Below are 16,959 nucleotides of genomic sequence, written 5' to 3' on the forward strand. Positions count from 1 at the left end.
TTCCAATTGTTCGAGGTTGAAGTCTGCCAGGGGAAGGGAAAACTGGGGCATGGGTTCACTTCGGAATAAAGGAGATCCTAAGAGATGGTATGACCAGACACTTAGTGTGACTCACCCTGACATGTCAGTTACTGGCCACAAATATTGCCTCTTTTGAATACAAGAATTTGTGTTAAAGGCATGAGGTTACTTTTAGTCTTGTTATAGTTGGAAATCCGCGTTCTTGTCGGCTGTCAATTTTGATCACAATGCTGTCCCAACATCACTGATGTTAAAGCAGCACTGAATTTTTACTAGAATGAAGAAAAATAATCATCAAATCATGAAATTTGGGGCCTTTAAATTGCTCTAATTAAAACTTTTAAGGAAGAGACACACATACTTCACATTGCAGAAGAGAATGAACTATAGAATCTTGAGGTCTAGAAACCTACAACACAAAAACATGAAGTTTCGCAATTTCTGCAGACAAACAAGAATTGAACAAAAAATAGTTTTGTTTGACTAATTTTATATCCAATAATTAGCAACATTTACAGATAGTTCATTCTATATTTATACATAATGTGTACCTTATTTGAACATTGAAAAATAATCACAACAAATTAGAAGAGAAAAAATCATTCCAGAAAATATGAATTTCCTTCATGAAATTTACAAGCAACATGCAAAATAAGCCAATATATACATAATTCATGCATAATTCATACATAATTCATGCCTTTGGAAAATAGTATTTTCCAGAAATTCTAATATCAATCAATCATAAGGTCTTAGTTCTATCAAATAATTTAGAATACATTTCATTCATAAATAATTGTGATCAACACAATGATTATTATCCATATTCTAACCATTTTATCTTTTGTAAAAAACATCTTCTCACAGCATTTTCCACAAGCTTTGCATTCAAATGTTCTGAGTTTTCAAGTTCACTCGACGCTTACAGCAAACCAACATAACGCATTGTATTTACATCATCTAAGCTTCACCTTTTTAATGCAAATTTGGTTATTTACACAGCCCAGAAATGCAGTCAGCTACCACTATACAGTGTCCCATTTATGTCAAAACCAAACCCCGCTACACATCGATTGATCAAAGTGGTTCCGTTTGAAACCCTTATGAATAATTTTGGGAAACATTCAAGATCGATTCTGAATTCGCCCAGACAAAAGGCCAACAAATATTTCTTATAATAATAGTAGCTACGGCTGTTTCAATCTTATTGTAAACGAAAAACCAACACACAAAATCCGGTCAGATTTTGGCACTTTCGGTGCACCTTACTAAAATGGCATGGCTGTCAATCACCACTCTTGTCAAGTTTCAGTAGGCAGGGTGACTAAAGGTCAAAGGTCAATGACACCGGTACTCATTTCAACACTGTGAAATCATTGGCGCATACTTGGCACCGGTGAAGGCTGATGGACAGGAATGCGATGGTGCAGTTTGTGTGTTCTGCCACGGAGGGGTCGGGTCGTTGGAGGAAGGGTCGATGAGGTCGGCTGGGTGACTGAGGCGTCTTCGAGCCCCTGGCAGCGCCATCGGGCTGGCTCAATCTACCCATCATCCATTACGCCAGAATTTATTTTCCTAATAGCTTATTTCTTTCAGGCGATAAATCTGGTGTCATTTTCCGATTGGTAGAAGTTGAAATTGCTTGACTGCTTTGTTTATTTTTGTAGTTTATGACAAAAAATGACCGGAACTGTAGGCAATGCTGACACTAACAAAATACATTGAAAATGAAATATTAAAAATAGCTTCGACTGTTTTGTCTGATTGGTCAGGGCGTTAAAGATTTAAATAAATACACCATTTTTTATAAATGGATTATAAGTTGGGCAGATAGGGAAATATTTGGGGGAATTTATGACACTAACGTGGAATTTGGCACAGTCAGAGAACATCACACGAAATGTATCTGTCTGTTGGGCCATCACATTAATTTGAATTATTTTCCCAAATTTCAAAATGACTGTCATCGCTTGTTATACTAGATGAACAGGCAAGGGTCAAATCTGTGATGCCCATATAACCCAATATTTTTCTTAAACATACACGGCGTTCCAAACTTCAGGGTTGTCCCATCTGTACTCAGTATATTTACCTAATCATATTGTAAAGAAAATGCAAAATGACTGTATCGTGAATATTCAAAAAGAAATCAAGGTAATAATGGGCAAGAGTGAAAATTAAGAAAGTCAACTGAAAAGAAAATTCACGCTTTGAACAATTTTAACAAAACTGCATAAAACTTCTGAAGTCTTCACACACAATCGTAAGATCTGGTACATGCAAAGGGGTGATATAAAAAAGTCTTAATAAAGTAGTTTTATAAACCATCAAATAATCATCCAAATGGCACGTCATATAAATTTATTGTATAAATAACTTTTGACAATGTTCATCACTGATTCAAAATATTGACAACATCTTAGTGCATCATATCCTTCTAAAATAGCGCCCTCTATTGATCTGATAACTCAAATCATTTGATGATAAAAAGCACCGGCTTTCTCAGATAAACTTATTCAGACCGAGTCTTTGACTCTGGTTTCAAACCAATGAGATTTCTTTACACATAATTATAGATTTAAAAAGCATACTGAAAGGAGTTTCACACACTAATCACACCATTCCTGCAATACCGTGTTTCTAAGCCTGGAATTTCATTTTTGAAAGGGCAAGGTCATTTTTAATTTTGCAAAGGGCTCTTCCAATTAGAAAATCTTAAAGTCAATGGAAAACTATTGAAGGGGCACCAAGGCCAAGACCACGGGCAACAAATGCCATGTCCTCGATGTAATTCCAGGCCTGTGTTTTTATCCCATTTTATGGATGGCAACAAGGCAAAGAGTATGTGCGCAGAGATGAATATTACTCTGTGACACTGTGTAGAGCTAAAGCCCTTCACTTCACCTCCAAATAACCCATGGCCGCCACAGTAATTGCTGTGGTGCCCTTTGCAAAGTTCCCATACAAATTTACATTTTCCTCATAGAAGTGGAAAATTTAAAAAAAGGCTGTGCCCTAAAACGAAGCGAAGTTCAAGGCCAGCTGGACATGGAAACAGTTGTGAAGTCACAACGCTTCATAAGGCTCAAAGACAAAGTTATGAGACAGGAAAATTATTTCCGATGATGCCCCTGTGAAGTTCAAAGCCTGTACCTTGCCGGTACCCCTCTCACCTTCTATCATCTTGTTTATTCCAGGACTCAGCGATTCTATTTCAGAAAACAAACTCCGGCCAAAACATCCTGTCAGTGGTCTGTCTTCTGACTCTTCAATTTCATGCGTAGCCAGCTGTTAGGGGTGTTGCAGTGTATAATGAAGTCTCTTGAGAATGGACCAGTCTGGCCTCGGATGGCCTGTGATATAATAATGAACAGTGTATAGGAAAGTGTTGAAGGCAAATCTTGAAATTCATCGTCAGTTTCCACAATGGGGGAGGGCGGGTACCTTGGTTGTGGCGTTTTTATTTTTCTTGGTGGTGGGGGGGGGGGGGGGGGTGGAAGAGTGGAGGTGGATCTATGTCAAACAAGATGACTGTTTCATCAACACTGAATGTGTCTTATGGTGTATAAGTGGGGAAATGGATAGCCAGACACCGAGCCTGACTGCAGATGTGTTGGGCTCATTAGGTTTCAGTTGTAGGGACTTCTTGTCAATAGAGGGCGCTATCTCACTTTCACCTCTCTGCATTTAGTGGTAATAATAGTTTGTACTGATTCGCTAGTATAAATACCAGGCTGTCTCCATTTCTTGTGATTAGTTCATATTGTGATTAATTAATTCCAGACATGGTGTTAGCAAGAGGATGTATGGGAGTCTTTTTAACACCTACATGTCATATAAATTTGGACACCCTAACTTTTCCCTAAATATTGTAAGAATGAAGCCCATGTCCCAATTTCATAGAGCTGCTTTAAGCACAAAAAGTAGCAAAGCACAAACAAAATGGTGCTTAAAGGCAGTGGACACTATTGGTAATTACTCAAAATAATTATTAGCATAAAAACTTACTTGGTGATGAGTAATGGGGAGAGGTTGATGGTATAAAACATTGTGACGTAGTTTTGGAGAAAGAAGTAATTTTCCACGAATTTGATTTTGAGACCTCAGACTTAGAACTTGAGGTCTCGAAATCAACCATCTAAACGTACCCAACTTCGTGTGACAAGGGTGTTTTTTTCTTTCATTATTATCTCGCAAGTTCGATGACCGATTGAGCTCAAATTTTCACAGGTTTGTTATTTTATGCATATGTTGAGATACACCAACTGTGAAGGCTAGTCTTTGACAATTACCAATAGTGTCCACTGTCTTTAAGTATTGTTTGAACATTTGCAAGGTGTGAAGACATAAGAAGAAACTATAAATAAATAGTAAACTTGCGGGTACAACCATGTGTAAATCTCTTAGGGTGAGTGTTGGCTCCGAAAAGAGCCGGTTGGGTCTCGACGTTTTGAACAGTATACTCTGCTCATCTCCCGTCTTCTGAAGACGAGCAGAGTATACTGTTTGAAACATCGAGACCCAACCGGCTCTTTTCAGAGCCAACAATCACCCTAAGAGATTTACACATGGTTGTACCCGCAAGTTTACTATTTATTTAGTTTCTTCTTATAAATAGGTGCTTACCTTAAGCTACCATGTCACGTGTACAATTTTTAAATGGTGTCCTGCTCAGCATTCTGTTTAAGCATCATTCTGTTTAAGCATGTTTCTGCTTTTAAAGCAGCTCTATGAAATAGGGTCCAGTTCTTAAATTTTAGAAACAGATTTCCACATCGTTTCCAAAACCTGTACTGATTCATGTAAATATAATACAATTTTGTTCTACAATTGTATACCTTCCCTAACTGATCAACATATTCAATGGGTGCTGCTTACCTGCACGTCATAGTTCTTGTGTTGATATGGCGATAGTCTCCAAGCAGCCTGTTTTGTTCCATTTGATGAATGTTGCATAAGCTCCGATGATTTAAAGATGCCAGGAAGCCCAGTAGTACCCCTTGTTGCAAGACTACAAAACAAAAACCACAATACAATAATCAATTTCACACAAAAAAACCCACTGAACATAACATAAGGATTGGGGGCTGGCTCAAAATTTACTAACACTGGACTGTAGGCTTTAAGGGCAGTGATTATAGCGTCATGCGTGTAAAGTTATAATTAATCATTAATCATTATCAACAAATCCCCTTCACTTTATATAACTGCTTCTCTCCACCCAGGGGTAAATGGGTACGAGTGAGAGCAGCAGTACTGGAGGGCAGAGATGGTTCTTACGATTTGATTTAGCCGAGTAGCACATTACTAATTTTGCACAGGCTGTATACTCCCAAGGGAGCTGAGATGGTTTAAAGAGAAGGTACACATTTGGTAATTACTCAAAACAAATATTAACTTAAAAACTGACTTGGTAACGTGCAATGGAGAGCTGTTGATAGTATAAAACATTGTGGGAAACGATTCCCTCTGAAGCTACGTAGTTTTTGAGAAAGAGGTAACTTCTCACTAAAATAATAAAAGACTTCTAGCTAGAAGTCTTTTATTCCTATCTGAAAGCACACAAATTCGTCCAACAAGGGTGTTTTTCTTTCATCATTTTCTTGCAACTTCGACGACCAATTGAGCTCAAATTTTCACGATACACCAAGTGAGAAGACTGGTCTTTGACAATTACCAAACGTGTACAGTGCCTTTAAGGAGTGAATTAAGGCCCAGTGACCAGGGGAAATATTGTTGGAAGCACTTTGATACGCCCTTTGGGTGTGAAAAACGCTATATAAAATTTGGTTATTATTATTATCATTTTTATTATTAACAGGAAAGTGAATATAACTTTCAGGTACCTTGTTCTACTCGCTGTATGTCCCTGCACTAGGTTCTCACTGTAGCCACCCATCTTGTTATTGGGGCCAATAGGTCGAATATTGGCCCTCTTGAAGGTGGGCATATGAATCCCCTCTTGGCGTTTGAGCTGTGCTATGGTGTTAGGAGGGTCCGGAAGCTTCTCTCTCCGCTGGAAATATTTCTCAAGGCTTTCGGATCTGCAATTTTGAAAAAGACAAGAACAAGCTCAACACTACTAATGGTCACTGACTATACCACACCCATCATTTTTTTTTTGAGGACAGAGGGGCATATTTATAAGGAAACCTTCCAATTTCCCTGAAAGAGGCAGTTTGGATTTTCATTTATTCTTGTTTTAAAGCCAAGGGCCCCAGAGATAGCAAACTCAATCACCATACTAAATTAAGTCAAGAACCCCCAATAAAGAGAGAAGACAAAGAAGGAAGTTTCCGTTTTTGATGCGGGAGGAAAACTATGTCACTTCAGAGGAAGCTGTTCTCACTATCAACCTCTCCCCATTACTCGTAATCAAGAAGGGTTTTATGATAATAATTATTTTTAACATACTCAGTAGTTATTATCAATAACAAAAATTGTCGGTTTCTTATATATCTTACCCCATATAATCAATTTTATAGAGTAGGTCATGACTTGTTGTCTCGTGGCTGCTACTAATTCTTCTTGTAATCGTACTTCTTGGTGTTGGAAGAGATTGTGAAAGTTCTACTTTCGGCAAGCGGTACGGTATCTCGTTGGCAACGAGGGCACTGCCCTCATCAGATTGTACACGTCGATGTTGCGGTTTCTTTTTGTGTACTTTTGGTAAACTTCTGCTGGAGGTGGCAGGTCTGAAAACAAATAAAATAAGTTAATGTTAAAAACATAGCACAGGCTTAGATTAATAGAATTAATTAAAAACATAATAGCAACTTTTAATGTGAAAGCTAAGTGATAAAAAGTTCTCTCCAGTACCAATCCATCAGAGAATAGAAATATATATCTTTTAAACTGAGTAACTAATGGCATTTGTAATCCATGGCAAAACATTAACAAAAATGTTTTGCAGTTATAATTGTTTTAAATTTATTCGTGACCATTTGACAAAGTTTGATAAACACTAAGCCTTAGGACTGAAATTCATTAACTCTTCAAACAGTAATAATGATGTAGGCCTAGCTGTAAGTGTAATTCTAAAGCAGTGATACTTTATTCGTAAAGGAAATCTATGGCAAATAAAATAAATGTTATCAATTCTTTACACATTTGATTACTAGTTATTATTTTTTAAAATGACTTGTTAATTAAAAGTAAACACTGCAATACAGCGACTAGTACAGTAGAAGCCAAAATGTAGGCCTAAAAAAAGTTTACAAAACAGTAATTTAAAAAACATTAAAACAAATAAAAGCATAAGTAATGAGTTTCAGTTAGAAACATGAGATCCTTCACACAAGTCATCTCAAGTTGTCAACATTATTTAATTAAATTTCAAGATTTTATCTGTCTGGACAAAACAAATCAATCATAATTGAATCATACCAAATCAATTGGATAACTTTCCGTTCAGTGCCTCCACTTTTTCACTCATTTCTACAAAGAGGGATATCTCATTGAGGCTAATTACTATATTATTTCATATCGAATGAAAAAGTGTGGCACCTAATTGATATATCCCTTTTTGTAAAAATGAGTGAAAAAGTGGTGGCGCCATACGGAAAGTTATCCCAAACATTAGTTACAACAAGCAAACAAACAAAGGCAACCATTTGTTAAAAATAAAATCATTAATTCCATTAACTGTTGTATTTTGTAACAAATAAAATTTTGTAAACAAGTCATGACACTGGCAGTTGACACACTCCCACAGAGGCTATTAATATTAACATGATTAATAACATGTTTTAAACTGTTTTGCCTGAATGTTCAATCAAACACAGATTTATTATTGAATAATATACAATTTTACAACACTGCAGTGCTGGGAATTCAAATGTGAAATGATAAACAAATTGTTATTATCAAAATCATTAGGGGTGTCCATCTATCATCACTCAGTCATGTCAGTCAGCCCATAGAGGAAATCAGTAAGTAAGGACAGAATGGCAAAAACTTGAAAAATTGAATTGAAACACACATAATGCCTACCTCATTCAATCATTGTCATTTGACATTTTTTGAAACACATGCCTACCTCATTTCTTGCAAACTGCTGTTGCTAACCATCAGAAAAACTTTCCATAGTTAGCTAGTTGGTTCCTTGAAAAGCTACAATATCAGGCATAAAATAAGAAGCTTTGTAGCAGTGAAATTGTACTCATGAAGCTTTCAAAACAAGAATAGTTTCTCTCTATTTTCTGACACCCCTAAAGTTCCGCCATCTTGTCGTCGGCACAGTTGTCATAGCAATCACGTGATCAATTCATTATTGAGGGCGCTGTAGCATTTTAACGGTGGCGCACGTGGTGGGCGTGGTGGTACGACTTCATGATCTTGTAAACAAAAAGGAGGTAGGTTATTTCTCTCAAAAATGCAGGAAGAATTAAAATGATAAGATATATTATTAGGACAAGTATGTGCATTGAGCCAAAGTACTTTGACTTGGTTGTTCTTGAGTGTATAGCATTCATGATAAGAGTGTGGACAAAGATGGGATGGTTATTTCGGGACCTCACCACAATAATTTCTAGTTGTCTGTCCTTACTCTATGCTATTAGTTTTAGAAGCAGGGACAAAACAAATTATTTAAAGGCATGAAGAACAAAATATATGAAGTACAACTTCAGCAAAATAATTTGTGGTTTTACATCAAACCTGGGGAACCAACCTTTCCGAATCGGCAAGAAGGCGACTCGATCTCGATCTCGATCTCTCCATCAAAGTGGGGGGAAAAAACTAGTCAATCATGGTCAAATGAGGGCGCTATAGCACACACCTGTTAGAAAAACCCATCAACATTCTGACAGTGACAGCCATTCGTCGTGTGTATTGATGTGATGTTCTGTGCGTGAAACAGCAGCAGCCAGACAGCAGACGATAAGCGGTTTGTCACTGAACGTGGACAGAGACGTTTGTGTGTTTGTCAATGAATGAAGTGAAGGATTATTGACAATAACCATCAGCTGAAATTTGCTGCTTACAGTGCACATTTTTGTCTAGCACTAAGGTTCACAGCTTGTTGTGGTATCGCTGTACTGTTTTGTGGCAAGGATGGAGGTCGAAGTCTTCGAAGATGAGAAGAAACCGGACCCAAGTATTGTGGAGGGTGGTAAGTACGCAACATAGTTGTTTATTTTGCACTGGCTAATCATGGAGGAAGGAAACCCAATTATTTGTCTGCTGCAGACAGGGGGTGACAAGTTAGTGACTGACATTGTAATAAATGAGTCAAATTCAATACCTTTTCATGGTCGAGCTGCTACTGCTGCTGAGTGTCAGCATGGTCAGTGAGTGTCGGCTGCTTTGCTTTGTGTATTATTACCAGGAGGTAGAAATTGTAGGCCTACCTACCTCCCTGGTTTGTACAATTTGTGTTCATTTTTAGGAGTATGATCAGCAGATGATGAAATTGTTCATTTTTTGTGATGCTAATTTATGTAATAAAATTTTGCTCAAAACATTACTGTGGGTAAGTGCGAGTGTCATACTCTACTGGACAATGTTTTATTGTTGGCAAATCTTCTTTTTTTTAGGGGCGGACAAATGATTTGTGGTAATAATGACACAAGGGCTAGATTGTTACAGAATAATATATCCTCCTTTTCAAAAAGGTCACCATTCTTTGTATATTTTTCCATATGGCGCTCCAGCACTTTTTCACTAATTTTTACAAAAAGGGATTTATCATCGAGGTTAATTAGTTTTTAAATACCTTATTATTTCATATCGAATGAAAAAATGGTGGCGCCGTACGGAAACTTTTCCCATTTTTTCCCCAAAACAGTTTTTATTTGTCGCAACTGGAATGTTACTAAGTAATGTATTTTGCTCTTTATTTTTATATTACTGAGTATTTATTACTAGCTCATAGTAAAAGATCTTGTTCTGAGCACCATGATACCACCACCTCAATCTAAGTTTTGGTCCATTGACTTCTTTGGTCTCAGACCATCCGACTGTCTGACCCCTCATCCCAAACTTGCAGGTGTCTGTCTTGATTCTGAATCCTTCAAATAATTTTCACAGTCTTGATGATCTTCTATCCATGAACTCTTGATATTTTCAAAGTTCCATGATGCAGTGTCCGCTAAAATGCTTTCGACCACATCCATTAGGCCTAACTGTGTCGACAGTTCTTGTTTGTTTTCTTAAAACTTACTCAACGCACAACCTTTGTGTCCAGTCCTCTGGGTGCCATGCCAGAAGTATAGATTTTTGTTGTTGCCATCAAAGTCAACCCGAGTTTATGGATTTGTCATTGTTCTGTCTTTATTTTTTAAATAATAGTCATGCTTAGAAGCTCATGTCACATGCTTTTAAAAACCATTTGAAGTGAGTATTTAAATACCATAACAACTCAATATTTGTTTTACCGATAAACCCAAAGTATGATTACAGTGTTTGTGCTGAACAGTGAACTATGGACTGTCATTTTGTAAACATGAAACGAGGTAAATCTTGTTTTGGTTTGACTGAACCATGGCCTGTAATTTCATCTATTGAAAGGGCAAGACCATTTTTCATTTTTGCAAAGGGCCTTTTCTTCGGAACATCTTAACTTCAATGGGATACTTTTGAAAGGGCACCAAGGTCAAGACCAGTGACATGGAGGGCATTGCCTTCCTGGCATGCGTGTAATGTAATTCCAGGCCTGTGAATCTACACCATCAGTGTCAGCCGATTACGCCGATTGATGTAACTTAGACACCTTCAAAATACCACGTATTACTTTGTTTTTTTAGATGATCTTCCCAACAAGGGAACTCGGCAAAGCTCCCACAAGAGTATTTAAATGCCAAACTGGCAACAGCCAATCTCTCTCATTCAAACATTGATCAAGAACTATTTACACTATTTTATCAATGGTTTATTCAATGGTTTATTAAAATTCTATTTAATTCGCTGCCAGCAGCAGAATTACATGAACAGTTACATAGTTAAATAATTTGGAGTAAAACATTACATTACTATTTAAAATTGCCTAAATCTTACACAGAAAAACTGAGAGGGAGAAGTACTGTACACTCCTATAGGGAGGAGAACAGTTACTTAAAATTAATTAATTAAACATACACTGTAAATAAGGATTATAGGGACCTCTTAATATTCCTTTATTTCCGTTGTTTTTATTCTTGCTTTTTATAAAGGTTTGTCTCATGGGTTTTGTATACATGGGAGAAAACTGAGAATTTAAAAAAACATCCCCTTTGTTTTAAAAAATGAGATCTCCGATTGGATAGGGATAGACACCCATGCGAAAGAGTGGAGGCTAATTGAATGGAAAATATATGTGGGCCTGGAATTTCCATTTGTCTATGGGAAACTTTTGATGGGGCACCAAGACAACAGGCTGGGCCTGAGTGGCTCAATGAAATTGCAGGCCTGACACACTCATTGGTACAATCTGAAATCAAATCAATGTTTGTATCCAAACCAACTGACCTTGCAAATACACATGGGAATCAAAATGCTTGACATGTCAAAGGTTAAATTCCAGCTCAAACTTTACATTGTAAATTGATTGGGAATGACATATTGAATGACATAGGGCTAAACGGAGTTGTAAAGTTTTTACAAATGTTTTTACTTGGACTATAAAGGGAAAGTCGTTTTTTATAAAAGGTTTGTTAGTGTATTGTTTTTCAATTGAAAATACAAGCACAATTTATATCCACCCACAGAAACAATTAATGTGGGGTGTCTTCGCTCGTTGGTGTTTGCATTGTACACATACGTGTACGTACTTAGTACTACATGTCTTAAAAATCTCGAGCTGTTAACAAACTTTTGTATGGTGTTGCAGGTGTTTCATAAGTTGTCAGCAGCTTCACAAAGTGCCAAAAAGTTTGTGGAAACAAAAGTTCAACGTTTTGTTACACTTAGGAATGAAGTGAAAAGGCAATTCTGGGTTCTTAAAGGTTTTGTTATGGTTGTATTACTGTAGCATTTCAAACTAAAAACTAGATGATTTTGAGACCTAACTTTCTAAATTACTTCACTTGAGTTTTCCCTCCATTTTGCTTCATGGTTTTTGGCATGTCAAGTCATGATGTTGCTGTCAAAACGTAAGGTTTAATTTTGTCTTCTTCTGAGCTAGGTACATCGTGCATACAGGCATGACAAGAAAGTCCATGCTCAGTGGCTCTTTTATAAACAATGGGATGGGCTACATGGATATACCCATATAGGGTCAGTCAGTGTTCCCCAAAGTCCAGATGGAAATTCCCAAGCTGATACTCCTACAAGTTCCCATCAATCATAACAACGAAGATTCTACCTGAATCCACAACGAGTCCATCTCTTAAAAAAAACAAGAAGACTGACGCAGTTGGTCATCTACGAGAAGACTGACACAGTTGGTCATCTACGAGAAGACTGGCACAGTTGGTCATCTAGTAATAGAGTCGTTTACTCTGTGTTAACGCGCCTTGTTGATTCAGAACTCAAGCGGACTAGTCCCAATTGTTGTTCTGACTCCCTATTGTACACAACAACGGGACATTGTGAGATTTCGTCAGAGATTCCTTGGTATTGATTAATTCGTCCATCACAATGAATAGGACTTCACAGTACTTTGGGTTTAGGTTACACATTGTCTGTGCAGGGGGTCAGTCAACCGTGTTTCCATAACTCACCTTATACTCTTGGAAAGAATTCTGGTTTTTAAAAATATTTGCATTACCCTTTGGAAATGTTTACTCTTGAACTAATGAGTGAGAAAATATGAAACTACTTAGAGCTCTGTGGCTCTGAAGGAAGGTTACTTGGAATTCTTAAGAAGCTATTCATGATGCAAATAAAATTGTGAAAGGAGCTGATCTCTGGGGGTCGATTTCACAAAGGGTTAGGATTGATCTTTTAAGTGCGAATCAATCTTAACTGCTAAGCAAAGTATGATGTCACAGTGGCAATACTGACAGCTTTCAACAGTGCTTTTTGAAATCAAGTCACTTCGGGCATTCTGGATCCAAATTTCTGAACTTTTGCCTAAGCACGCTGAATTTAAACAAGGTCCTCTACTCTGAATATTTTTTACTTTGTGTTTATCTTTGGTTTTAAAAGTCCTTACTGTGTAATCTGGGGCACTCTAAATGGTGTAAGTCTTGATGATTGTTGTCGATGAATTTTACTTCAGCCCGAATTCACACACATTTGGCACACAATTCACGTTAACCAGCCTGATACACAACCTTTAATTGTGCATTGTAACTTGGGAGAGAACCCTGAATTCCGTTGTTCATTTGCTTGCAATATTGCTTTTGGAATGTAGTTTTATAACACAACATGTTATAAATACCTTTTCAAAACCATAACTAAGGGCCTATAGGGCTCCAGATTTGACTCTTTCAACCTGTTTGAAGCCCCCTCTAACAAAAGTGAATGTTTAGGACTTTAGAATTGAGACTTCAGAGTTCAGATCCATGATTTGATCATTCACAGATAAATTCCATCACTGAAATTACACACACTCAGTGTGTGGTATTTCAGTGACAGAATTGTTATGCATTGATTCAACACAAAATTCCCGCGCTGTAGATATTCCCAATCCTTGTTTTTTTTTCTCTCAAAAATGCAGTCCAGCAGCCAGTCCAGCCCTCCCTGATGTACTTGAGCAGTGTTCTGTCAGGTGTCCATGCTGACCACCTGCAAAACCTTTGATTGGATACTAACTAAGCCTTCTCATTCTTCGAGAATGTTAAAGCAGTAAAATCCTCCAGCTTAGAAATACAAAAAGACAAGGATTTACACTTTATGGCTAAAAGTTCCAGTTGAAAACCTCAAGTGTACTTGACTTGCCTTCCCTCATTTAGATTCATAACCTGCCCCCTGACCCTGTGCCCTTAATCCAGGTAGACAACAAGCTCCTTGAAGTCGCAAATAGTACGCAGGGTCCTCATGTGTTTCTGATAAACTCCTCCTCATTTGTAAGAATCTTGAAGACGGTGAAGAGAGGAAAGCCTTGAAAATGATAAAATATTCTGACTGATCTTCTTTTAAAGGGAAGGTGGACAATTGCAAATCATTCATAAATTATAGTCAGTAAAAACTTTTGGTTAGAATCCTACAGCAGTGTTTGTTCGTTTTAAAGCATTTTTAGAAACATTTCACTCCAAAGTAACGTGGTACAATGTATCTAAAAAGATTACAGTTTTTATTTCCCAAGATTTGAATCTGAGCAGCTTTTCAAAATAACCCCTCTCAGATTGTGTATTCCTAGTAGGGTTTATTCTTTCTGCAAGAACATGTTATTTGCTCCGGATTTTCAGCGATATCTCAAAAACGCGACCACCTTTTGAAATGATTTATTCAGATGTTAACGCGAACATCTACATAGTACAAATACAATCAAAACGTTTCAAAAACAAAAGTTTTTACAATGCGCAGTTCTTAGTCACTAGAATGACATCTGCGTGATCTTGCTTAAAGAAACAAATAGGCCTAAAGCATCAAGTGATATCAAAGGATTTAGTAGACCTCAGGATGAAAACAAAAATGATTTAAATTTAGTGGGCCTGTCTAAAGATTTTGTGGCTTTGTATTTTGAGTGCTGCAATCAAATAAGCAAATGTGGTTTTCAGGAAGGGCCTTCAGATGTTATATGGTCCTCTTTTGTTCTCTTTTTTTTTTACAAACACAGGTCCGCCTTTTTGTTGAGTAAAATATTTGGTTTACAAAATGGCGAAACTGTTTTAGTGCATTAAGTAATATGGAATGCCACACAATTTTGAGAATGTTTATGTGAATCATACTTAACTTTTGAAACATCTTTCAAACTATATTAACTTCATAACAAATGCTTTTGTCCAAAGCACTTAAAGGCTTGTGATTCATATATGGTCCTCTTTTGTTCTCTTTTTTTTTTTACAAACACAGGTCCGCCTTTTTGTTGAGTAAAATATTTGGTTTACAAAATGGCGAAACTGTTTTAGTGCATTAAGTAATATGGAATGCCACACAATTTTGAGAATGTTTATGTGAATCATACTTAACTTTTGAAACATCTTTCAAACTATATTAACTTCATAACAAATGCTTTTGTCCAAAGCACTTAAAGGCAACATGTCCCTTTAACTTATCTGATGGAGGTGCCCTTTGCTGTTGATAATCAACGAGTGTCAGGTCTGCACAGACATTTGGAAGTGCGTGCAAATGATGATATATGGTATGGTAATGACCAAGTCAAATAGCTGTGCTTGGGTGTTCTAGTAATAAAAAAACAAACAGGACATGTATTTTCTAATTACAGGTCTTGAATGTGGGAAGACTGCAGCACTTTTTTGTTATGTACCTAAATGTTTTTACTGGACAACAATTTATTTTACAGTACCAGATTCAAAATGAGTTGAACCAGCCCTTAGAGAGAATATCTAGGCCTATCTCATTTGTCATTCTACTTTGATACTCAACAGAACTGAAAGACATTCGGATTCATTGTGAACATTTGCACTTCAAACACTACTACACCGTGAGATATTACTGTGTTACGTACGACCAACTCATAAGGTCAAACACCATAAGTTGGTACCACGGCACACTAATAAAACAATGGAATTACCAAAACAATTAAAGAGAGGGAAAACCAGCCGAGTCGAGAGGCATAGTTCGTAAATGAACTGAATCAGTATTATAATGAAGTAAGAATTCGGCCGAATATCAATGAAATCAGAATATTTAAAGAAATACCATTTTTAGTGCTCAATCGACCCAGGAGTGCAGGGAGTCCGGGGCTCACCACCAGTAGGTAGCCTTCGGGTCAATTAAACACAAACAAAAAACACCAGTCTTGTTCGGTAGCGATTTTACTGGCCTATAATGCTAAAAGTACTGGCCTCCAGGCCTGCCGCCAGCAGTGTTCGTTCGGAGCCTTGAATTATCGGTTAGTTGAGAGTTGTCTTTGAGCTTACAACGTGTGGCAAGCTTTTGCTGCTAAAAAAGCAAAAGGCCCATAAACCATCCCCCAAATTTCTAAACATAGAAAGTGCATGCACACGTATGCACATTTTATCTCATTTAAGATGAATCAATAAAGTGTAGTCCGTACACACTATGGGAATGTAGTGGCACACAGTTCGTCGCCTTGTGATTCATTTGATGAGATGCTGAATTTTAATCTCAACATCTCAACCTGAAATTCATGATGTGCATCAACATGTACATGTGTTAATTAGCACACATACATTCTAAAATGGAAGGAAATTTTCAGAAAAGGTGATTATTGAGGATTAACTATAGGCCTAATTTATTACAGATTTTCCAGATGCATGTTGTTTATTTTTTTGTAGATCAGTGATTTATCAGAGTTAGTCTCAATGATTAAATAATTAAATTCACCAATCCGGATTGTTGGTTTTTAGAATTAGAATATTTACAAAATGAGTGCGTTTTGGATTTGTTATAAAGAATTGTAATATCTGAAGAATGATTATTAGAAGATATTTTGAGCTTAAATGATCCTCTCTTCCAGAAAAACTTAACGTAAGTAAGAACAATTATGATATGTCATTTTCTTATCTTTTGCAATGTTTCCTGTCATGCGCCCTCGAACAGGCTGGTCCTGGAGAGAGCGCAATATAAGATCAATAAATTGTTATTATTATTATTATTATTATCAAGCACGGAAGTGTAATACTATCTAGTATAATGCTTTAGTTGACATTGTTTACATTAGAAACATATGTAAAAACAGTATTTTCCCCAGGAAGCAAACATGACCAGAATCCCTCCCCACTCAATGCCATAACAAATGACCCTCTGCGACCCTTCAATGTAAAAATAGTATATTAATATGGCTGGTCTACCTTGGGCTCATATTGATCCATCTATAACTGATCAATGCTGTGCATTGCCTGACAGCTCCCCAGCCATTTTTGTGTTCGTCCGTTCTGTTCCATCAATATTTAAACAGAACAGCAAGGGTTTTTTATGCTGTTTGCC

General features: G+C 37.0%; 2 protein-coding genes across 3 annotated transcripts in view; one reads left to right on the forward strand and one right to left on the reverse strand.

Moving 5' to 3' along the window:
* Positions 1 to 533: 533 nt before the first annotated feature.
* Positions 534 to 8,733, reverse strand: LOC117291793. Of its 2 annotated transcripts, XM_033773707.1 has the most exons (6): positions 8,693 to 8,733; positions 8,060 to 8,133; positions 6,486 to 6,716; positions 5,868 to 6,065; positions 4,900 to 5,032; positions 534 to 3,374 (listed from the first exon to the last, which is right to left on the reverse strand). In XM_033773707.1, exons 2-6 carry the CDS (start codon positions 8,089 to 8,091, stop codon positions 3,267 to 3,269), a joined length of 702 nt encoding a protein of 233 aa, XP_033629598.1. In that variant the 5' UTR covers positions 8,092 to 8,133; positions 8,693 to 8,733; the 3' UTR covers positions 534 to 3,266. The 2 variants fall into 2 exon arrangements, with proteins under 2 accessions (XP_033629598.1, XP_033629597.1); XM_033773706.1 differs by lacking the exon at positions 8,693 to 8,733 and having other exon boundaries at positions 8,060 to 8,343.
* A 149-nt stretch (positions 8,734 to 8,882) lies between these two features.
* Positions 8,883 to 16,959, forward strand: part of LOC117291344 (cyclin-dependent kinase 14-like) — a 73,900-nt gene continuing 65,823 nt past the window's right edge. The window contains exon 1 of the mRNA XM_033772988.1: positions 8,883 to 9,133. Coding sequence (XP_033628879.1) covers positions 9,076 to 9,133 — 58 coding nt within the window. The 5' untranslated portion in view covers positions 8,883 to 9,075. The remainder of the gene's footprint in view (positions 9,134 to 16,959) is intronic.

This window comes from Asterias rubens, chromosome 6 (genome assembly GCF_902459465.1).
Source record: "Asterias rubens chromosome 6, eAstRub1.3, whole genome shotgun sequence".
Taxonomy (NCBI): Eukaryota; Metazoa; Echinodermata; class Asteroidea; order Forcipulatida; family Asteriidae; genus Asterias; species Asterias rubens.

Bases quoted from the DNA above. Each gene is read 5' to 3' on its own strand.
- LOC117291793 (XM_033773707.1), bottom strand. From the start codon at position 8,091: ATGGTTAGCAACAGCAGTTTGCAAGAAATGAG. The intron at 6,717-8,059 runs GTAGGCATGTGT...ATTTGTTTTCAG, and splicing joins AGCAGTTTGCAAGAAATGAG to ACCTGCCACCTCCAGCAGAA. The intron at 5,033-5,867 runs GTACCTGAAAGT...TTTGTTTTGTAG, and splicing joins CATACAGCGAGTAGAACAAG to TCTTGCAACAAGGGGTACTA.